The sequence below is a fragment of the Acomys russatus genome, chromosome 9, assembly GCF_903995435.1.
Source record: "Acomys russatus chromosome 9, mAcoRus1.1, whole genome shotgun sequence".
Classification (NCBI taxonomy): Eukaryota; Metazoa; Chordata; class Mammalia; order Rodentia; family Muridae; genus Acomys; species Acomys russatus.
Genome location: NC_067145.1, coordinates 57,473,941 through 57,498,134, shown reverse-complemented (window position 1 = coordinate 57,498,134; position 24,194 = coordinate 57,473,941). Strand labels below are relative to the sequence as shown.

Genomic DNA, 24,194 nt, shown 5'->3' with positions numbered 1-24,194 from the left:
AGTGCACGCACGTGTGTGTGTGTGTGTGTGTGTGTGTGTGTGTGTGTGTGCGTATGCATGTGCGTGTGCATGTGTGTGTTGATGTACCCAGGCCAGAGGCTTTGGGTTTCCCTGGAGCTGAAGGACAGAGCTCTCCTCCACCATAAGATCAGAAATCCCTGGCAACCTCCAAGCCATCTCTCCAGACCCTGATTCTACACATTTTTTATTTGTTTGTTTTTAAATTTTATTTGCACATTATTCTACCCCCACATGTGTGCCTGCATGCCCAAAGAGGGCATCAGATCTCATTATGGATAGTTAGTTATGAGCCACCATGTGGTTGCTGGGAATTGAACTCAGGACATTTGGAAGAGCAGACAGTGCTCTTAACCTCTGAGCCTTCTCTCCAGCCCCGACTTTATACATTAAAAAATAATAATAACTGGTGTTTCACCTACATACATGTCTATGTGAGGGCATTGGATCCCCTGGAACTGGAATTGCAGACAGTTGTGAGCTGCCATGTGGGTGCTGCGAATTGAATCCAGGCCCTCTGGAAGAGCAGCCAATGTTCTTACCCGCTGAGCCATCTCTCCAGCCCTACCCTTCCCCCGCCCCGCCCTTTTAAAAAGACTTTACACATTTTAAAATAGCTATGTGAAGTGTAATTTTTGTACCATAAAATTGACTCATTTTGTGCCCATGTAAATGTGTCAGTTAGGAGTGGACAACCATCCACACAGTTAGAGCAGTCTTTATTAGCTTTCTAAAAAGAAAATCTGGAGCCTGGGGAGATGAGCTAGTGGATAAAGTGATTGGTTTGCAAGCATGAGGGCTTTGAGGCCAATTCCAAGTGCCCACATGAAAACCCAGTGCAGCAGCCCACACATAGTCCTGGTCCTGTGGGCCAGTGCAGGGGAGGACACAAGAGGGCCCTGCAACTTGTTGGTTAGCCAGTCAGGAGAAACAGTAAGTCCAAGTTCCAATGAGAGGCTCTGCCTCCAAAACTAAGGTAGAGTGAAGTGGGATCAAACCTGATGTGGACTATTGCCACATAGGCATATGTGGGAGTGTACACACACACACACACCCCACACATATACACACCACATACATACACCACACACACATACAAACACACACATACATATACACACAGAGACACACACATATGTACATTATCACCACACACACAGACACACACATATACACACACATACATACATATCACACAACACACACACACACACACACGCACACACACACACACACACACACACACCTTGCACCTTGCTCTCTGATCATCACTGCTCAGTCACTCACCCCTCAGGCCTCAGTAGCCACTAAACTATCTTATACAGTTTTTCCCAATCTTATCAGCTTATATAAATGGAATCATACACCATGTATATTTTTGTATTTCTTATTTTTTTATTTTGCATAATGGTCTCAAGGCTTGTCTATATGGTAGCATACACTGCTTTATTCCTTTCTACTGCTAAATAATCTTCCATTTGTTTACATTTGCCAAATGATGTTAATGCTTCCCTTTGGCTGGTATGAATGATTCACAACTTGAATGAAAATTTAATTTCCACACACAGAAAATTTTTCCTGAGGATGTAGCAATACACTTTTATTTTCCTGTGAGTGGAATTCATATTTCTTGCAGATAAATTTTACTTTTTAGAAACTGTAAAACTTTTCTAAAGTGAGATAGTCCACATCTAAAGTGTGCTCAGTCCTCCTGTGACTTGATGTGCTGGGGTGGGTTTGGGGGAGGCTCTCCTTTTATGAGGGGGAGGGGAGGGGAGACAGGAGAAGAGAGGAGGAGGGCGGGGCCAGGAGGAAAGGAAGGAGAGGGATTTGGCTGAGATGTAAAGTGAATAAATAAATCAATTAATTTTTAAGTGAACATACATTTATATTCTCATCTGTGTGTATTCCTTTCAGTTAAAAACTCACAGGAAAGTGAACAAGAGAGAGGAATCATTAGAAAAACAGAATGTATACTTTTGTTTTGTTTTTTGAGACAGGGTTTCTCTTGTAGTCCTGGCTGTCCTGGACTCTCTTGATAGACCAGGCTGGCCTTGAACTCACAAAGATCCACCTGCCTCTGCCTCCTGAGTGTGGGGATTAAAGGTGTGTGTCACCACGCCCAGCCCAGGATGTATAAGCTTTAAAACAGTTGTTCCCAGGTGGAAATAGCTTGAAACAGTGGTTCTCAGCCTGCAGGTCACCCTTTAGGGGTCAAAGGACCCTGTCACAGCACTAGGCTAAGACCATTGGGAAAAAAACAGATGTTTACATTATGGTTCAGAACTTATGAAGTAGCAACAAAATAATTTGATGGTTTGGGGTCGCCACAACATGAGGAACTGTAAGAAGGGGGCACAGCATTAGGGAAATTGAGCACCACTGCCCTGAAGTTTCAAGCAAAAGTTGTATGGTTAAATACACCATGATACCCTGGGGACGGCTCGGTTGGCCAAGTGTTTGCCTCAAAAGCACAAGGCCCTGAGTTTGGTCCCAGAACCCACATAAGAACCTGGGCATGTGATCCTGTGTGATCCTGTGTGATCCTGGTGCTGGGGAGACCCAATGGGGAACTGGGGCCCAATGGCTGTAGGGAGATAGCCAGAAGGACCGACCCAGTGGCTCTCTGGCCTCGGGGAGACAGAGACAGGAGGATCCCAGGGCTCACTGGCCATCCAGCACAGTCTGAAGAGAGCCAGGCCCCAGTGAGAGACCCTGTCCCAAAATCCATGACAGATGAACACCTTCTGAAGAAAATGCCACTCTAGATTAACCTCTGACCTCCACATACACACAAGGGCACACACACCCACACACAAGCACACACACATATCACCTACAAAACATGCACCTACAAAACATGCACATATAAAACACACACACACAATATTGAAAATAATCAAGTAGATCTATATTTATTGACAAGCAGATATATTACTGGGTTTCAACATTGCTCATTACATGTATTTCTAGCTGCTTTTTGCCAGAAAGATCACCTGATATAGACAAATGGGGCCATAGGACATAGGACAAGCTCTGGCCAATACATTATGGATGTAACATTTACCACTTCTGGATCAAGCATAAATTATAGATATTTAATCCTCCAGAGCTTCCTTCTCCCTCTGATACAATAATTAGTCATGTGAGGGGTAGAGGTGGTTCCCCTAAGAACTTGTGACATGTGTGTACATGTTTCACTGCCAGCCCACAATTGGGCTAGTTGTATAAGCAAGAATAAAACGTGTGTTACTTAAGATATTCATATATGGAGTTCTTTGTTATCAATTATAATATGCTTTATTCTGACTGCCATACTCATCAAAAATTTTAAAGTACTAACCCACAAAATAAAAATGCACTTAACATGATTACATTTTTAAGTATAAGTGTGTACCGGATGTATACTGAAGTGTTCATGCTTTGCTTGAGATGGCTTGGGGTTTTTTTTTGGGTGTGTGTGTTTACATTTTTCATTGTTTCTTTGGGTTTTGGCAAATCAGAAAATGCAACTTCCATATTAGAAAAACAATGATTATATTTTCATTTTAAAAAGTAAAAGTAGGCCTGTCAAGATTGCTTAGTGGGTAAAGGCACTTGCTGTTGAGCCTGATGACCTGAGTTTATTCTCTGGGACCCACACACTGGTCACAGAGAACCAGCTTCTACAAGTTATCCTCCACATACATGTATTGTGGCACACACACACGAGAGAGAGAGAGAGAGAGAGAGAGAGAGAGAGAGAGAGAGAGAGAGAGAGAGAGAGAGAGAGAAATAATGCTTTTGAAAAATAACCAAAAGCATAATGGAAATTGCTTCATCTCCATCCTCTCTCTTATCCCTAATTACGTGGCCACCACGTACCCTCCTATTCAACAGAAGATGAAGAGAGACACTGTGGATAATGGCACCCAACTCCACGTGGGAACAAGATCTGCCTTAGAAGAAACACCTGTTCTCTAAAGTGAAGGGAGATGAACAAGGGACCAAAACAGTGTAAGAAGCCAAGGCAAGGCCCAGTTCTCAGTTCACCTTGGGTCTTTTCCACCCTGAAATTGCAGCACAGGCTGGGGAACGCTTAAGAACTGCTGCCAAGAGGCAGCCCAGCCTTCCTCAGGTATCACGCCCTCTGCTCTGTCTAAAGTGTGCTCTTTGATGTCTCCTCCTCTGCAAAATAAGTCTTTCAACAAAGTAAGCAAACCTGAAGGAAAACTAGAGTGGCTGCCTTTTCAGTTTTGAGATGACTATCTAGCATCTCAGGGGATCGCCATGGCAACACTTCAGTCCAAATTTAAACTCACACTGACCCAGGACTGAATCTTACTGGTACAGGCAGATTACCGGTGCCAGCCACGACAGGAAGTGGAAATGACACTGATGTCACCATCATTGTTTGCAGATAGGAATTCTGATCCTTTTTGTTGTTTGAGGATTTTTTTTTTTCCTCCATTATCCAATCTGGGGGGTGGGAACTGTGGACAGAAAACTAAGGAGCTTCCAGATCCATGGCAATGATCATAAATAGGCTAGGCACTTCCACGGACTTCTTTGTAACTCCAAACCATAGATGTAAGAGATGGCTTAAGTGGGATTTGCCAGTTCTAGAAAGGGGAGTGTTTCATTTCAACATGAGAACACAAGATGTCCACACTACAATATTTACTAAGATATGCAAGTCATAGACCAGCGAGATGGTGCACTGGGTGAAGCTGCCTGCCAGTGAGTCTAAGTCCTGAGTTTTATCCCTGGTGCCTGCACAGTGGAAAGAGAGAGCAGACACTCTCAAGTTGTCCTCTGAACTCCACACGAACGCTGTGGCACAGGCACAGCCACACATATACACGCAAAACAAACAAACAAACAAACAAAGAAATGCAAGTTCTTAAAAAGTCTTAAAATCTTTGCCATCAAGAACCATATTATATAATGAACATGTGAAAGGGAAGAAGGGAAAGAGAAAAGAAGGAAGGAAGGAAGAAAGGGAGGGAGGGAGGGAGGGAAAAAGGAAGGGAGGGAGGGAAGAATCCTTGAAAACATAATAACAGAGCCAGCACAAGTACATGGTATAAGCTGCAAAGAAAACTCAAGGAAGCCAAGCTCACCACATCCTTGAGTGGTGGGAGGCTCTGGGGAATCACAGGATGGCTGAAACAGCTGTGTTGGGTGGGGTGGAGAGGAAGAACTGTAGAGAGAACTGGGTTCTCTAGAGCAAGCATGCGCAGAAAGCATCAGCTGAATGGTGTCCCTGACCATTGGACTCCTGTGGACCTGGTGATAGTCACCATCAGGAACTAATTTTTCAGAGAGGAATAGATAGAGAAATCAGATTGAGAGGTTCCTCCATGAATCCCTGCTCCAATTTGGATTTGGGTGTCCTTCAAAGACCTACTTGTCAGAGGCATGGTCTCCAGCTAATTGCTATTGGAATGAGGTGGAAATGTAGCAGGTAGGGACTCATGCGAAGCCTTTGGGGTGGGGGTGGGGGACTGGAAAGAGGGTGTGGCAAGCAAGCTTCCGCTATTCTTCCCCTTCTAATCCCAAGTCAAAGTGTAAGTGGATTTGCTCCGCCGTGTGTCTCTGAACCATCTCATGCAGTTTCAAAGCAATAGGGCAAGTGCATCAACGGATGAGAAACCCTGAAGCCATGACCCCAGGTAAGCTGCTTGTCTTCCCAGGTTGAGTGTCTGCTATCTGGTAAAGCATCACAGAACTGACTAGCACAGTCCATCAGTGGGAAGGTGTGTGAGTCAGGAAAGGAGAGGCCTAGAACATCGTCACTGTCTGCCTGCTCTGGATGCTTGAGTGACCAAGATTGGCTGGTACAGACCACAATGAGGATTCCTGTCATCTACTCTCCCTTTTGAGCTGTGTCCTGAGGTCCCTGAATCTAGGCCCCACAACACATGTGAGAGATGCTTTATTAAGGCCAACCCCAGCAGACTTTTTTTTTTTTTTTTAGGTTTTTCGAGACAGGGTTTCTCTGTGTAACAGTCCTGGCTGTCCTGGACTCATTTTTGTAGACCAGGCTGGCCTTGAACTCACAGCAATCCTCCTGCCTCTGCCTCCCGAGTGCTGGGATTAAAGGCATGCACCACCACGCCCTGCTCCCAGCAGACATCTTGAGCATACTAAAGTCACACTTCCTCATGGGGCCAGGGCGAGAAGCTGATCCACTGGCCAGCCCCACTCTTCTGAGGGTCTTCAGAACTCTGACAGTAAAGCCTAACAACAGAACCACCGCTGCCTTAGAGATCTGTCATAGGGGCTGGAGAGATGGCTCAGCCGTTAAAGGCCAGGCTCATAACCAAAACATATCAGAGAACCGCCATAGAATCCCGAACAAAACTGAAGGTGGATATTGGAAAGTCACTTGAGGTTGCATTTATCCCAGGCTGAGAGCTATGAGCCTGAGTCTAAGTCTGGAAGAGCTGGGGCAGGGGAGAAAGTGAAAAAGAGGAGAGGGAGGAAGAAGGGGAGAGAAAGAGAAGAGGAAGAAAAACAATCTCTTGTAATTCCAGTTCCAGAGCCTCTTCTCTTCTGGTTTCCAAGGGTACCTGGAACACATATGTACACCCAAGCGCGCGCGCGCGCACACACACACACACACACACACACACACACACACACACACACACACGAGAGAGAGAGAGAGAGAGAAACTAATTTTAAACAAAGACAGCGCACCTGAGGAACAATACCTGAGGTTGTGCACCTACACACCTACACACCTACACACCTACACACACTTATACACACATATACATACACAGAAGAGAAGAGAAGGTAGACAGGAAAAACAGAGAAAAGATGAGTGGTTTAGAACACACCCATCTTTACTTCCCAGATGCCTAAAACTCTCGGGAGATGCTGTGCCTCTTTTAAACCAGCCTTGGATGCAGAAGTTTTGCTGGCGTTGCTGATTGAATTCAGGCTGCACACGAAACAAGAGTCCTTTATGCGTGAGCATCCACAGTTTGGAGAAAACGCTACTTAGGAGCACAAAGTCACATACATTCTCATTGCACAGTCTCAGGCCGCCCCCACCCTTCCTTTCCGCCCTCGAGACATGAGAAATGGCTGCTTTGGGAGTGAGCACATCTCTGGAATGCCTCCCACATCTCTTTCCCCATTCAACTCTCCAGCCTCTCAGCAATCCCCACTGGCTTTACTTACTGGAGTGCTAAAAGAAAGAGTTGTCTTGACTCAAATGCGAAGACAAGCTAATGGGTGAAGCCAAATGAGGAAACATTTGGGAAGTTTGAAAACGGATCACCGGGATGGACATTTAGGACCAGCGTGTGGTGGGCAGACTGTGTGGGGAGCATTTAGACCATGTGCTCAGTCTGGAAGTGGCCCTGCTGTGTGAAAGAGTCCTTGGGAGTCCCAGCTTCCAGGCTCAGCTCTCCTGAGCTCTTGCTTGAGGGCAAGGCTGCCCCTGAACGACCTTTCTCGGATGCCTGTCCTTTGTAGATCAGCTCACAAAAGACTACACACACACACACACACACACACACACACACACACACACACAACGTGCACACACTTGCACACACACACACACGCACATGCACACACGCACGCACACACGCACATGCACACACGCGAGCACCCGCATATACACCTAATATCTTACTGCTTACTCTATACAAATGCTTGCTTGGGTTAGCTCCATACTCACAAACCCCACAGCAACATAGAATGGATATGTTTATTACTATTTAAAATACTCATCACTAGGATGGTGAAATGGCTCAGCAGAGTTTGATTCCTGGGGGAAAATTGATCTCCGCATGTTGATGTGCACACATCAGCAGACGCACAAATAAACGTGAAAATAAACACATAAAATGTTTATTGTTGATGTTACAGTTATTATTATTATGTGGTGCTAAGAATCAAATGCAGCCCTGGGAAAATGGGGTAACATTATTTCATAGCATATAATTTAGAAGCTAATAGAGGTTTGAGGAGTCTTTGCTTGTTAAGAGCCCCTAAAGCTGGACATTTGGGGTGATTGTCTCATTGGCAAAAATGTGCAATTTGTTACACATTTATCAAATGAAAGGTCACTTTTGCATCTCATTTATAGTCATAATTTCATATCCTTTCACTTAATGGAGTCCTTCAGAATTAACACAGACCCATCTGTGTGTGAGCTAGGAGCTATTAACAGTCCTACGCTGACCCAATGAGAGTGAAAACCATAGAGGTTACGTTGCTTGCCCAAGGTCACAGCCAGGAGGTAGTGGGTCCCAAATTTGAACCCCATATAGCCTGGCTCCACTTGGAGTATTTTTAACCATAATTCTTCATTGCCTCTTTTTGCATTAAATAAAGCATTTGGAGATCTTTGGTACATTCAGTAACTGATATTATTTTTTATTTAAAACTGCCTTTGTAAACAACTTTATTCTTATTTTTTAAAAGCCATATAAATTTAAGACACGAAGTGGCTGAATCACCAGATTGAATACATATAACGTCCTTCCCAATACTAATTCCTGGCATGTTCCTCTTACATTTTCTATTACAACTATTTATTTACACTTGTAGAGGTCAGACAGAGGACAAACTCTGGAAGTCAGTTCTCTTCTTCTACCATGTGGGCCCTGGAGATTGAAGCCAGGTCATCAGGCTTGGTAGAAAGCATTTTTATCCACAAAGCTGGCTCCCTGACCCCTGGCAGCTTTTTCTAAGGTAGCAAAACTCAAACCATGGTTGTCCCGTCACCTGCCCATCCCTTCCCATAGATCAGCACTGATGGGAAAGAAGCCATGGTTCTGACATTCGGTGAACTCCTCGAGTACACAGAGACAGTTGGAAACTACTGCTTTTACTAGTCACTCCTCTAAGGGTCATGTACCTTATGGATGCAGTGGAGGACGGTGTGGAGGAAGGAAACTGAATCTAATGTGCAGGTAGGATTTTTTCCAGTTACAGGTAAATGATCAAACTTGCCAAGAAAGTTGATAGGTATGTTCAGTTACATTACCACTTGCATCAAATTTACACACTCATGTGCTCACACACGCGTGCACACGTGTGACTGTGCGTGTGTGAGTGTGTGTTTAATTCATTGTGTGTGTGTGCGTGCGTGCGTGTGTGTGTGTGAAAGGGTGTCATTCCTCAGGCACTGCCCATCAGTCTGAGATAGGGTCACTGCTGTCTGGCCACAAGTCCCAGGGATCTGTTTGTCTCCACTTCCCAGTCACTAGGATCACAAATTGGCTGCCATGCCCTGTCTCATCTAGTTTTGCTTGTTTGTTATGTGGGGTCTGGAGATTGAATTCAGGTTCTCATGTTTGTAAATAAGCTTCTTACTGTCCCAATTGTCTTCCCAGATCCCTTACTACATATTACAAACAAGTTTACACATAGCTTTAAAAATTATAATTACTGAGACTAGGATGATGACTGCATTCTTGGATTCTATGTTAAGTACATAAGTTCTTCAGAGTCTGTCTTTCTTTCTTTCTTTCTTTCTTTCTTTATGTATACAGGACTATACCTGCATGTACACCTGCATGCCAGAAGAGGGCACCAGATTTCATTATAGATGGTTGGGAGTCACCGTGTGACTGCTGGGAATTGAACTCAGGACCTCTGGAAGAGCAGACAGTGCCCCTTAACCTCTGAGCCATCTCTCCAGCCCCAGAGTCATTTTCTTAACAGTTATTGGGATGGAACCCAGTGGCCTCTTGTATCCAAGGCAAGCAAAGGCCACCACATTCCCCTAACCTGTGTCTGTCTCTTACACTCTGTCTCTGTCTCTCTCCCCTTCTCTCTCTCTCTCTCTCTCTCTCTCTCTCTCTCTCTCTCTCTCTCTCTCTCTCTCTCTCTCACCATAAGCTAAATTTAAAATACAGTACAAATAGAATGTAGAAATGCAAATTACCATAGCAGTTTGTCCCTAAGGTTTTTTTGTGGGGAGTTCTGTATGATCTAGTCATTTTCAAGACAAATACTGCCATTAGTTGAAGACAGCAGGAAATCACAACAATGAGCTAAATCTGTGGCTTTTTAAGAAGGAAAAACCGGGCAGTGGTGGCGCATGCCTTTAATCCCAGCGCTCGGGAGGCAGAGGCAGGCGGATTGCTGTGAGTTCGAGGCCAGCCTGGTCTACAAAGTGAGTCCAGGACAGCCAAGGCTACACAGAGAAACCCTGTCTCAAAAAAACAAAAGAAAACAAAACAAAAAAAGAAGAAAACTGGAAAGTGTTAAACTCACTTCCAGTTGTGGAGACAGCATGGCTTGAGGCCATCTCCAGTCCCTGGAAAGATTCTTTGTTTCAATTCTTCCCACATTCCCTTCTCTTCACACGCCCCCCACCCCAAAAGCTTCAAGATCTCTCCCCTGAATTCTATCCCTTGGGGATTCAGCTGTACAAGCAGAAGCCTCTGCGTCAAGTGCCACTGCTGCTGGCAGATCAGGAGTAAACTCTGCGCAGCCAAGCACTAGCCACTCACACGTCTCCCACTCATTGGGTGCCTAGTGGATACCGGGTCCTTAACACAAGCTAGCTACATTCTTACTAGTGTGCTCAAGAGGAACTGCAAACCAGACCTAACGCATGGCTGTAATCCCAGCATTTGGTATTCCAAGCTGGGAAGGCTGAGGGTTCAAAGCGAGCTTGGGCTAATAGCAAGTTCCAGGTCAGTCTGATAGTTTTCATAGAACTTTTCCAGTGGTCAGACACTGAAATGAACTGCTTCATTTGTAAGGCTCTGGTCACCTGTGAGATTAAGCCGGTTAAAACTCAAACGCAGCCAGGTATGGTGATGCATGCCTTTAATCCCAGCACTCGGAAGACAGGCAGGCAGATTGCTGTGAGTTCGAGGCCAGCTTGGTCTGCAAAGAGAGTCCCGGACAGCCAAGGCTAACACAGAGAGACTGTCTCGAAAAACCAAAAACCAAAACAAACGAACAAACAAAACAAAAAACAACAACAAAACTCAAACTCACACAAGCGCCAAGTAGCTGTTTTAGTTCTTGATACTGCTTTAATCATGGGACTTTCTGTAAACCACTCACAACTGATAAGAACCGGATGAGAAATTGTGTTTTCCCATGTTTAAATGCAGAGCGTTGAGGTGTCCAGGAGTTTAGGACTTTCAACAGCTCTTTTCTCTCTGGATGGGCGCTAGCAGATAACCACCTCACGCGTATAAGATGGAAACTTGCAATAAACTGTTAGGCAAGGACGGATAGGAGTCTGGTAGCCGGCGAGAGCCAATAAGAACACTTGATTCTGCAGGACTTTTAAGTTCCATGCACAAGCGTAGGGGACTCTGGCATGGGACAAGAACTGAGGGCCACTCACACGTGTCACAAGTGACCAACAGATGGGAAAGGGGGACTGTGCAGACTGTGAGGAAGACGATGCCCACGCCCCTCTGCCACCACTGCTGCAGCCTTTCCTTGCACCCCAAGGGCCAATTCCAGCCCGCCCAGAAGCCACCGGCCCAAAGAGGTGGAGAGAAGGGACCAAACCGCAGGCTCGCACAGCTCTCCTACTTACTTGCTCCGAGGTGTCATCCCACCTGCGTGCCTCTTGCTGGGACTCCGAGAAGAGAGGCAGCCCCAGGCACAGCCCCAGCAGCAGGAACATGGTGAGGACGGAACGCGTGACCGCTGTGGAACTGGGAAGGATTTTCAGGGAGCTAGTGCAGCCGCAGCCCCTGGGAGACTCGCTCCGTGCAGTCCCGCCTCCAACAAAGACCAGCCTCCTTCATGGCCTCAGGCCTACCTCAGTCCATTCTCTTGCCCGCCCCCCCTTCCCCCCCCCCCGGCCCCCGCCCCTACTACTCTAGGCCACGCCTCCCTGACCCTTGGCTCCGCCCACAACTCTCCCTTGTAATCCTGACCTCGGAGTTTTGCCTCCCCTGGGTTCCAAGATTGTCCTCAAGCCAGCTTTCCGCAGGCTATCGCCTCCAGGTCCCGCCTTCCGCTCTTGAGTAGCTACTGGGTCCCCAAGGTCCCAAGAAAGGACTCCAGACCTTCCCCAGCTGTGTGCACAAAGTTAAGCACGCTTTGCCCCGCTTGAACCCTGTCTTGTGCTCCCATCCTGTAGGCAGCGAACAGACTTTGGTGGAGCTTTTGTGGGTGCTCTTCCTGCAGCTGTCAGTACTATCACCCCCCAAGCCCTTGCTCCTCCTTCCTTTCCTGCTTTCCTTCGCTTTGTAGGCTTGTTTAAGCTCTGTTGCCAAGAGATAGGGGATCAGCACGCCAGTCTCATCTGCCACCAATGCAGAGTAAGAAATGTCAACTGGTGGTCTAAGCCCACAAGCTGTGCTGTCCCTTTTACTGCCATTCTGGTATTGGAGGCCAGAAAAAAAAAGAAAGAAAGAGAGAAAGAATGAAAGAAAGAAAAAAAAAGAGGAGGAATTGAACCCCTGTTTATGTTAGTCAGGTACAGATTGCCATGAGTCTTATAAATTGTTGGTTCTATTTCTGACTTGCCATAGGAAGATCATTGCCTGTGAACCTGCCACGCATGACCTTTGGAACCCACGGGCAGTCTTTTTGTCCTGTACATATACATAATGCAGCTGGGCTGTTTCAAAAGGTAACTTTCAAAAAGGTAACTGCCTCAAAGACATATTCTGTGTCTCTGGAGACTCCACCGAGACAGATAAGGTAAGAAATGGACTTCTGTGGCCAACCCCCCCCCCAAAAAAAAACAGGGAAGTGGCTGCCCCACACCATATGTTCTGTGGAACGTTGGGCAGCCAATAATAATCCAGAGATCTGTAGAAACATGGAGAGTGTTTGCAGTGTAATTGGGGGGGGGGGGAGGGCTGTCAAATCACAGAATTTCATTAACACAACAGACTGTAGCTGAAAACTCTACCAAAAATGGCAACTGTGGATATTCTGGTTTGAGCTGTAACCTCCTTTTAAGACACCCCACTTACTCTTAGAGCAATGGTGTTTGTTCAGCAGAGAAATTAAGAGGGGTTCAAACAAGCAAAGTTGCTGCTACTGTGAAATAAATGTTAGGAAGATCTTTGTCATTAACGTCAATCACTTAATTAGCCTAATAACCCAGTAATTTCAAAAGCACAGCCAGCAGGAAGAAAGCAGGCACTCCAGCAAGGGCTCCACACAGAAACCACATAGAAACCTGGCAGCAAACAGGCTGTTTACACTAAGGAAGAAAACCTCAGATCCTCTGCAATCAACTCCACCACTTCCCTGAGGAACGAACAACCACTTAGGAACCGAGAGTTCACAGTGCAATGGACAACAGCAGACTATGGGAACGGGATGTAATGGCTGCCACTGTTTGAGGGCTTAAACAGACCAGAGATCCATCTTCTTCTTCGCTTGCAGTCCTTTTATCCTGCAGAGCTAGACAGGATGGCTACTCAACTCCCCCACCCCTGCCTCTGGCCTTACCTCTTTTTCTTTATGCACAATACATTTATTTTTAATTTTATTAATTTATTCAGATTACAACTCAATTGTTATCCTATCACTTGTATCCTCCCGTTTCTCCCTCCCTCCCACTTTCACTCTATTCCCCTCCCCTAGGTCTATGACTGAGGGGGACCTCCTCCCCCACTATATGGTCATAGGCTATCAAGTCTCATCTTGGTAGCATGCTTATTCTTTCTTTGAGTGTCACCAGGCCTCCCCACCAAGGGGAGGTGGTCAATATAGGCAAGGGAAAGAGAAGGGCCCAGAGGGCCCTAGAAACCTACAAGAACAACCTATTTATGGGTGGATTGGGGCCCAGGGGTGTCTGCTCAAACTATTGCACTAACCAAGGACAATACAAGTAGTAAACATAGAACCCCTACTCTGATCTACCCATGGACAGGACATTCTCCACTGTTATGTGGAGGGTGGGGACTGACTCTGACATGAACTCTGGTGCCCCATTTTATTTCTTATCAGATGCTCACCAGCTGAGATTCACAGCAGTACCTTAAGTGTGTTTCACTTTCTTTAGACTGAGGTTTCTCTCTCTTCCCAGAATCAGGGTACAGAGTACCAACACATCCGTGGTTTATTTTTTAGTTGATTTCTTGGTGCAATCAGATGTTCTTTGAAGACTTCTACAACTTTCAGCATTGTACATTGCACAGTTATCACTAGTGGAATAAGACAGAAGACCCGCAGAGTAGATGGATGAGGTGGGTGCTAGGGAAGGGGGTGGCGCTGATCCTCTGGCCCTCTAGCTAGCCTTGGTAGAGGTTCTACACTGTTTATTACAGGGCCTCAGCTCACAATGGCCCATGTACAATCCATTGACTTTATAGGGGGCCAAAGTGATACACATTTAAGAGAGAGCACACTTTTTGAGTTTAGGGGCTTGTTTTGTTCCTTGCCCCACCCAGGCAAGCCAGCAATATTAGTTGCTATTTATCCCCTGGTGTAGCACAGCCACTGCCATTTGAAGCTTCGCTCCACCCTGAATCCATGAGCGCGTCCAACCCACACTCTAGCAGGCGTGTCCCACTATCGAGGGTAGCTATGAACGCAACCCAACATAAAGGCATAAGCTTGGCTAGAACATTATGAAACTTTTTTGTGATTTTTTTTATAACTCAATTGAGTATTTTGTGAACATGAAATTTGAAGATGACTGTAAAAATTTAAAAGGCTGGACACAACTGGCTGAGTATGATAGATTGCCAATATTTTGGGATATTGTATTTTGTGTTTCACATACTATTGGTCAACAAAATACTCATTTCTCTGTGTATGTGTGTGTGTGTGTATGCTCACACACTTCATTATAAAATAGATGCTGAGTTAGATGGTTTTGCAGGCTATAGGCTAGTGGAAGTATTCTAGGAAAGTCTGTGATAGGGTTGGTCATGGTGGTCAATATTAGGCATATTAAATGCACTTGCACATGAACAATGTTCAACTCATGATAGGAGTATGAAAAAGTAATCTTATTTTTTTAAAGCAGTTACATTTGTAATTTGTAGAATTCTATTGTTTAAGTCACACCTGGGCCTTTGTGGATGTTTGTAGGTACAATAGAAATAAGATCCATCGAAAATTTCCAAGACTGTTGAAAGATATTGGCTCCATGCATAAGAATGAATTCCATGTATAAAGACTGAACTGCCCCTCAATATGAGACATATTTAAATAAGGGCTAAGGTGTCCCCACAGATATCTGTCCTCTAATGAAAGAAAGAGGAAAACAAAGGGAAGGAAAGAGACCAATAGAAGGAGAAAGGGACAAAGGAGATGAAGAAGGAGTGAGAGGGTAAATGGTCAAACTATAGGATGCACTTGAAATAAACTGTCTCTTTGAAACCTGTCACAAACACACATCAATAAAAATCAACAGTCTACAGTAGGCGCTATGGAGCTAGCTGGCCCAGGGGGTAAAAACTCTTTCTTTGCAAGCTTGAGGACCTAAGTTCAAATATCCAGCACCCAAGTGAAAATCCCATCATGGTCACGGGGTCACCAGTCATCCCAGTACTGTTGGAGGCAAAGACAGGCGAATCACTGGGACTTGGTGACCGCCAGCATAGCTCCAGGTGTGGAGAGCCCTGTTTCCACCCATCCCCCTATCATTACACCTCTTTTCTTTTTCACTCCCAACTCTTATTTCTTCAAGGACCCTTCTACCCAGAAATAGCTACAGCCTCCTCCAGCAAAACACACACACAGTTTCTCTCCCTTGAGGCTTATCAACTGCAAGGCTAGGGCCACATTGTAGCCATGGAATCTAGGTTCTTGCACATGTTAGAGATACGTGCCACACAACTAAGCTAACATCCCTAGTCTTTGGCTTTTTGAGATCTCTCGATCTTTCTGCCTTAACCTCCCCAATGCCAGGTGTACAGAAGCGTGTCCCTGTGCCTGGATTGTAGCAGTAAATTTTAGTAGACTCCTGAAGACATTAGAAGGCTCAGTTGACATTAACTTTTGTCTTGTTTTCTAGATGTGAACAACAAAAACCAGAGCTGGTGTTTCGCTGTCTGGCATTGACTGGAAAAAGCCAGCTACCACATCTGCTCGGCACTCACAGGGAATCCAGCGCCAGGCTAATACTTCTGCAGAGACACTGGTCAGTTCAGCACCCTTTCGCCCCTACAGGAACATGCATTGACCAAAAGTCTCGTAATCAAAAACAAAGTCATTTTAATTTTCTTTTGAAATGATGCGGTGCCAGTTGGTGCTGTCATTCTTACGGGACCTGGAATCACCAATAAGACAAAGCTCTGTGTATCTGTAGGTATTTTCTAGATTAAGTTAATTAAGGTAGAAAGATCCGCCCTAACCGTGCGTGACACCATCCTATAGGCTGGCTGGGGTAGTGGGCTGAGTAAAAAGAGAAAGCAAGCTGAACATCAATGTCTATCTCTTTGTGCGTGCTCCTTGGCTGTAGAGGCCATGTGGACTCTGTCCCTTCTCTTTCCTGCTATGATGGACTATGTCCCTTGAGCCATACGCAAAATAAACTCTTCCCCTCTAAGTTGTTTCTCTGCAGGGCAACAGTGGTACTCCACTGCACAGGTCTCAGCTTTGACTTGGAATTATCATTGGAATGACACCATACGAATGGAATAAAATACACATTCTCAGAGGTTAAGAGCACTGACTATTTTCCAGACGTCCTAAGTTCAATTCCCAGCAACCACATGGTGGCTCACAACCATCCATCACGTGATCTGATGCGCATTTCTAGCCTGTAGGCCTACATGAAGGCAGAGCACTGTATACCCACCTGGTATTTTCTGTGACGCCAAGGCTCGAAAACATAGAACCCAGCAGCACCTGAAGCAGTCAGTCCCCATACAGTGTTTTCAGATGTGTCTCAGGCAGATGTTGGGAGAGCTCCAGAGACCTCCTCTGCCAACACAGATGTGCCTCTGATAGGGTTCTGGCTCCCACAGAGTGCAGGTTTTGTGGGTGGTGCTGAGAGATGTATCACTAGCTGAAACCAGGACCTGACTTGGCAGCGTTGCTGGGTTCTCTGGGAATGCTGATGGGCAGGCTGCCTGGCTGGCAGAGAGGGAGCCTCTGCGGCATGCAGTGAGTGTAACAGGTACCAAGCACATGGGTACCGACTTGCTGAGCAAATAATGCCGTCTTTTCTCTTCCTGAATCTCCAGGCTGTCTGATGAGAACAGTCTTGACTCTTGCCAGTTTCTAAAAATCTTTGAATACATCTGTTCTGTTTTGTTTCAAAATTCTTTTTCTGGTATTTCTCTGGGTTACAGGAGGCCATTTTCATGCAAGTATATAATATAGTATATTTCTTCTCTACCAAGCACTCTTTTCTGCTGTACCTCTTATACGTTACTCCTCTTTATTCCTATAGACAGTTTCACTTCCACTCCCCTGCTACCTGCCCACTCATGATTTTACCTTTTTGTATAAAATCTAAGATCCGGGGTCTGGAGAGATGGCTCAGCAGGTAAGAGCACTTCCTGCTCTTGCAGAAGGCCTGGGTTTGGTTTCCAGACCCTCCAGCACCACACTATACCTTTATTTCCAGGGGACCCAATGCCCCCTTCTGACTTCCATGGGTGTGTTATGCTCATTACAGGCTTCCTGGTTACACACACATAAAATCAAATAAACATCCGAGATCCACAAATGAGAGAAGAGGTGATCTTTGTCTTTCTGAGAATGACTTAATTTTTCTAATATCATTATTTCCTGCTTCTTGAAGATGACATAACTTCATTCCTTTTTATGGCTGAAGCAATTCCATTACATATAAATGCTGCAATTTATAAAGGAGCAAATCATTATGTTCTTCCTCAACTTAGAATTCTTTATCTTCCCACTTATTGTTTGGGTTAGTTCTAATTTGTAAAATTGTTCTTTGGAAATGGAGCCTAGAAGGAAAAGATGCTTTCCTGGTGAGCTTTATATTTTCCAGGGGCTCTGTGTGCTTGTGTGTGTAATAGCGTGTGGCTGAGTATGTATGTACATGCCTGTCTGTATGTATGTAGGCAGGTAGGTATATGTATGTATGTATGTCCATGTATGTGTTTGTATGTTGTGGTGGTTCAAATGAGAAATGCCCCCATAGGCTCAGATATTTGAATATTTTTCTTAGTTTGTAGCATTGTTGATGGAGGCTTAGAAAGTACGGACTTCCTGGAGGAAGTATGTCACCGAAAGCGGGCTTTGAGACTTCATAGCCTCACTCTACTTTCAGTTTGCTCTCTGCTTCATGCTTGTGGCCAAAGATAGGGTTTCTCCACTCCTTGTTCCTGCCATTGTGGCTGCTACTTGCTGCCATGCCTCCCTGCCATGATCAGCTCTTATCCATTGGAAATTCTGTCTTCCTTAAGTTGCCTTTCCTCGGGCTATGTCATCACAGCAACAGTGGTTAATACAGACCTGCTTTGTTTATATGTATATTTGTGTGTGGCTACTTTCTACATTTTCTCTACCATATGATCTGCTTTTACTTTTAACGGCCTTATCCAAAGTAACAAGAGCTGGGGCTACAGCTGAGTGGCTGAGTGTTTGCCCAGTATGCTTTGGCCTTGGGTTGGATTCCCCAGTACTGTGAGAAATGGCGAACAATATCATCTGTCTGTCTATCCATCTCATCTTACTCATTGCTATTTATTTTTATCTCCTTTGAGACAAACTACTGCTATGTAGCCCAGGCTGGCCTCAAACTCACGACTTTTTTCCTTAGCCTGCCCAGTGGTGGGATTACAGGTGTCTGCCCCCATGCTCCACTAGCCTCTCTTGTTTAAATATTTTCAAGATTTTACCACCATTTTAACAGGAATATCAGCACGTATCTGCCTTCTATCAATGGCATGTCTAATGTAACTTCATGACCACAAAAGGGAAAGAAAATTTATGGACCACATGCCAGCATAATGCTAAGTGTTTTCCATACCTTACCTTATTTGCTCCTTAAGACAATCTGCACAGCACAGACAAAAAATACAGCTTCAGAGAAATGCAGCAACTTCCCCAAAAGGACAGAGCTGTAAACAATGGAGCTGGGCTTTAATAAATCGAAGATTGTCTGAAGAACAGCCGAGGCACTTTTGTTTCCTCGTAAGGCTGCTGTACTTTTATTGCATATTTGGTTTGTGTTCTAGTGGATTCCAATTCTTTCAGAGTCACTAAATTCTCAAGGCTACTGAGCTTAGCAAAGAGAATGTCACTAGACAAATCACTGGGCAAACCACACACACACACACACATACACACACACATACACACACACACATACACACATACAGATATACACACACACATACACACATACAACACACACATACACACACACATACACACACATACACATACACACATACACATATACACACACATACACACACACACATACACACACATACACATATACACACACACATACACACACACACACACACACAGAGGGGTGGGGTGAGGTGGGGGGAGACGGACACAGAGACAGAGAGAAAGAGAGAGAGACAGAGACAGAGAGAGAGGCAGAGACAGAAAGAGAGAGAGAGACAGAGAGAGATGGAGAGACAGAGAGACAGACACAGAGAGAAACAGAGACAGAGAGAGCACCTTGCAGGGCTGGGCCTTTGAGTATAAATCTCAGTAGCAGGGCACACATTGAGCATACTTCAGGTCCTGAGTGCAACCTACAACATGCAGATGAAAACGAGAATCTTGCTATGATTACCTTGCAATCACAGCAAGGGAATATTTGTGGTAGATTTTGTTACGCATAAAGGATGCACTTATCAGTAACAGAAGACAAAAAAAATTCTGTTATTGTTAGCACAACAAACCACACACTTCGTTATTTAAGACAGCACAAATGTGTTGTCCTGGCCTGCTGAAGAGCTGGGATCCGGCCCTGTCAGCTACAGAGCAGAATCCACTGCCTGCGTCTCCAGCTACAGCACCCTGCCTGTATTCTGGGGCTTGTGGCCACGCATCCCTTCACATTCTGCTTTCCTATAGCCTCTCCTTTCTGACCTTCCTGCTCTCTCTCTCCCCCACCCTTCTTTTGTAGGGACCCTTGTGATCACTGGACCCACCCAGATAACTCAGATTCCATTTCAAGATCCTTGACTTAACCTTGACACCTACAAAATTCCCGTCACCACACAAAGAACATGCTCACAGGTGCCAGAACTAAGGACACGGACACCTGTCACTCAGCTTACTACCATCGGGATGTTCCCCTGGTGTCCTACCCTACTTTGTACTTCTGAGAAGAGAGCAGCATTTTAGCCAGGGATATGTTTCTGGGAAGGTAAGCATGTCAGCAAAGTGCTTACCTTGCAGTCATGAGGACCAGAGTTAGAGTCACATTACAAAACAACACAACACAACAGCAGTGGTAGTGTGCACCTACAATCCCAGTGGAGGCCAGGCAAAGCTAGGAGGATTCCTGGGGTTCACTGGCCAGCCATCTAGACTGCCTACTTGGTGAGTTTCAGGTCAGTTGAGAGCTCTTGTCTCAGACTACAAGATGGAAGACAGATGGAGAGATGGCTGAGAGAGTCAGAGAACGTTCTACACAAGCATGAGAACCCGATTTTGGATCTCAGTCCTATGTGAGAAGCTGGGTGTGGCTGTACCTACACTGGGTCACTGGCCAGCGACATGGCTCCAGATTTGGTGGGAGACCCTATCTTAGAGGATACTGCAGAGAGTGACAGAATAAGATACCCACCATCCTCCTCTGGTCTCCAGTGTAGCCACCCCAACACATACACACACACACACACACACACACACACACACACACACAAACACACACGTAAATTTTAAACAAGTACAAGTGTGTTTGGATGAAGATGTAGAGAAGATGAGAGATTTCTAAAAGCCTTTGTTTCCTGAGATGTTTTAATTGTTGGGTTCCTGAGTAACAGCCTATTATGGACCGTAATAATTAGCCTTGACTTTAGGGGCTGGAGAGATGGCTCAGAGGTTAAGGACACTGACTGATCTTCCAGAGGTCCTGAGTTCAATTCCCAGCAACCACATGGTGGCTCACAGTCATCTATAATGTGATCTGGTGTCCTCTTCTGCTGTGCAGGTGTACATGAGGCAGAACACTGTATACATAATAAATAAATCTTTTAAAAAAATAATAATTAGCAGTGATTTTAATTCTAAGTCTAGAAATTCTTTAGAGGAAGAAGGTTTCTTGATGAAATCTTCGGAATTTAGGATTTTTAAATGTATCAAATACATTTGTACCCAATGCAATGAATATTGGTTAGCTGACTGGCTCGTGAGTTTATTATATGTCTACACTTTCTGATTTATGAGTCAAGTTTCTGAATAATATTTATAAGTACTAGCCTTGTACTAGTTTTATCTCTGTTGTTCTGGTCAAATATCCCGACAAAAAGCACCTATTTTAGGTGTGATGGTTTGAATAGGTATGGCCCATAGAAAGTGGCACTGTTAGGAGCTGTGGCCTTGTGGGCATGTCCTTGTTGCAGGAAGTGTGTCACTCTGGGGGCAGGCTTTGAGGTCTCCTATGCTCAGACTATGGCACACAGTCTCCTGCTGCTTTGGGATCCAGATGTAGAACCCTCAGCTCCTTCTCCAGCATCATGTCGGCCTGAATGCTGCCATGCTTCCTGCCGTGATGATAATGGACTAAAGCTCTGAGCTGTAAACCAGCCCCATTGAAGTGTTCTCATTTATAAGCGTTGCTGTGGTCATGGCGTCTCTTCACTGCAAAGAACCCCTAACTAAGACACTAGGTTATAATCCATCGTTGTAGGGAAGTCACATTGGCAAAAGCTTGATGTAGTGAGTCACCTCGCATCCACAGTCAAGAGTGGTGAGAAACAAACACACGTGTATTTAGTGCTCAGCTAGATTTCACTCTTATATGGTCCAGTGTCTCAACCCAGAGAGCAGTACCCCGACAAAGAAGACAGTGCCCCACAAACTGTCTGGAATGCCAACCTGATCTAGACAATCTTTTATTGGGACTCTCTTTCTAGGTGACCCTAGGCTGTCAAGTTGACAGTTAAACTAGTCATCACTCTATGATAGGATATAAGCCACTATATACCCTTACATATTCACACACACGACATACATGTATATATTGTCACAGTCGATGTGTAATAGTTTTAAGATGTGACTGTTTAAATACAGTTTTGGAAAGAAAACGCTCATTCCTCATAAATTTCCCCCATGACAGACAGATTGTGTGTACTTGCCTAATGACACTGTGGTAAAGCCCTAATTACATTATTGTCCCACTAACAACTAGCCTGACTATCAGCTCCCAGCACGAGGCCCTGTTTTATTTGCAAGTTCCTCCTCTCCAGTTAAGCGCAGGTCCTGTACACCAGCACTAAAGTGATGACAAATGTCTGCCACCTAGTGGAGACACATATTCTAGAAATGTGACAAGTGACCTTAGTTATTTATATCAAGCAAAAGCTAAGGACAGATACGAGAGTGAAGGCAACAAAACTTCAGAGAAAATGAGAACTTCCCATAGATGTGCAGCGAAGCTAAAATATCTTTCCTAATGCTTCTTACCCTGTGTTCCTGACCTAACTCACCTACTTCCTGCAGAGCACACTGTTATTTTATGTGCCTGACCTAGTGACAACAAAGTGTTTTCCTCACACTATGAGAAAGTCACTGCTGACAGTCAGTGTTGCTGTCTAGATGCTGAGGGAAAGGGTGTGGCTGTGATGGGAAATGGAAATTTGTGATGGACAGATGCTCTCCCCCAGCACCTCACTCAGCCCTTGCTAACCACGTGACTGCTGATTGAATGCACCATTCCTCTCATGGAAGCTGGGTTTTCCTTCCGTGGTTTTCAGTTTCTCCTCTAAATCACTGACTATGTCATCCACACTGCTAACTTTCTTGTCCGGGTCCTGAACATATTTCCTCACCTCACTGATCTGATCAACTCATTTGTGATTCACTGATCTCTTTGAAAATTCAGCCTTGAAATCTCTTTCCAGCATTTCATTCATCTCACTGTCTTTGGTCTCCAGTCTTGAGGTGTAGCAAGCCTGTGGAACTATCGTGTGAGTCAAAGACTTAGTAAAAATATTATATTGTTTTTCAAAAAGCAAAATAAAATATAGAGGTAATTAAAAAAAGAAAAAAAGAAAGAAAGAAAGAACAGCTTACTTGCTCTATTTGTAAAAATGCTGCATAACAACACTAACCCTAAATGTTTGGATCTGTGTTCTTAGGCTGCCCTCTATTCCTATCTCAGATGGGCTATCCATGTCTAATATCTCAGATGGGCTATCCATGTCTAATATCTCAGATGGGCTATCCACCTCTACCCCTATCTCATATGGGCTCTCATATGCTAAGGAAGGAAGAAACTAGGTGGAAGGAGGGCGGATGCTCCAAAGCAGGTGAAAATTTTAAAAAAGCATTTTATAGTTTTCTACAGAATAGCTGTAGCTGCTTAGAGTTTGACTTTCAGTCGTTTACTATCCCTGCAAGAATCCCTGTAGGCCCTTCCTAAAATATGGTCTGGCAGCCTCTGTATACAGTTCGAACATTTTGATGACACACATGGCATTAATAGTCACAGTGTGAACATCCAGCGCAGAAACTATTCAGTAAGACCTGGCCATGCCGCATTTACTGCCAAGCTCTTCACAGGAACCTTCAATTTATCTCTAGAACACTCTTTATTAAGTACTCATTTCCCTTCTGGCATCAAGTCTATGAAACTCTGTTTCCTTACACCTTCCTTGGCCCCCACTTTCCTTGCTATTACAGGAATTCCCAACGAGCTTAGACTATAATTCTGTAATAGAATATTCCCTAGCCTAAAGATGGCCCCCAAATTCTTCTCCATTCTTCAAACTAAAGTTGGGATTTATTCTCTTTCCCTTTGAATCAGAGCTGTACCCCAGATTTGGTTTGGCCAGTTAAATGCTATGAACATACAGAATTCAAGGCTGGGACTTAGAGATCTACACATTACACTTTTGAATATTCAGAAAGCCCATCTTGAGACCCAACTTGCTGTGTATGTCATGGATGATTCTAGAAATAGGACTCAGATGCTGTGCTAATGGGCTTCCAGGCCCTCCCTGCTGAGGTCTTTGGATGCTATGTCCTAACAGAGTCTCTGCTTGACTACAGGCCCAGACAACACTGCCCAGAGCAAAAGAACCTCCAGCTGAACCCAGTAAACCTACAGACTCAAGAGACGTATTAACTTGGTCAAATTATGCAGTAGAAGGAAACTGAAA

General features: G+C 44.8%; 1 protein-coding gene across 1 annotated transcript in view; it reads right to left on the bottom strand.

Moving 5' to 3' along the window:
* The window catches only part of Itih5 (inter-alpha-trypsin inhibitor heavy chain 5), an 87,309-nt gene extending 75,527 nt beyond the window's left edge, over nt 1–11,782 (bottom strand). The window contains exon 1 of the mRNA XM_051151394.1: nt 11,537–11,782. Within this exon, the coding sequence (XP_051007351.1) occupies nt 11,537–11,626 (90 nt within the window). The 5' untranslated portion in view covers nt 11,627–11,782. The remainder of the gene's footprint in view (nt 1–11,536) is intronic.
* Nucleotides 11,783–24,194: the final 12,412 nt, after the last annotated feature.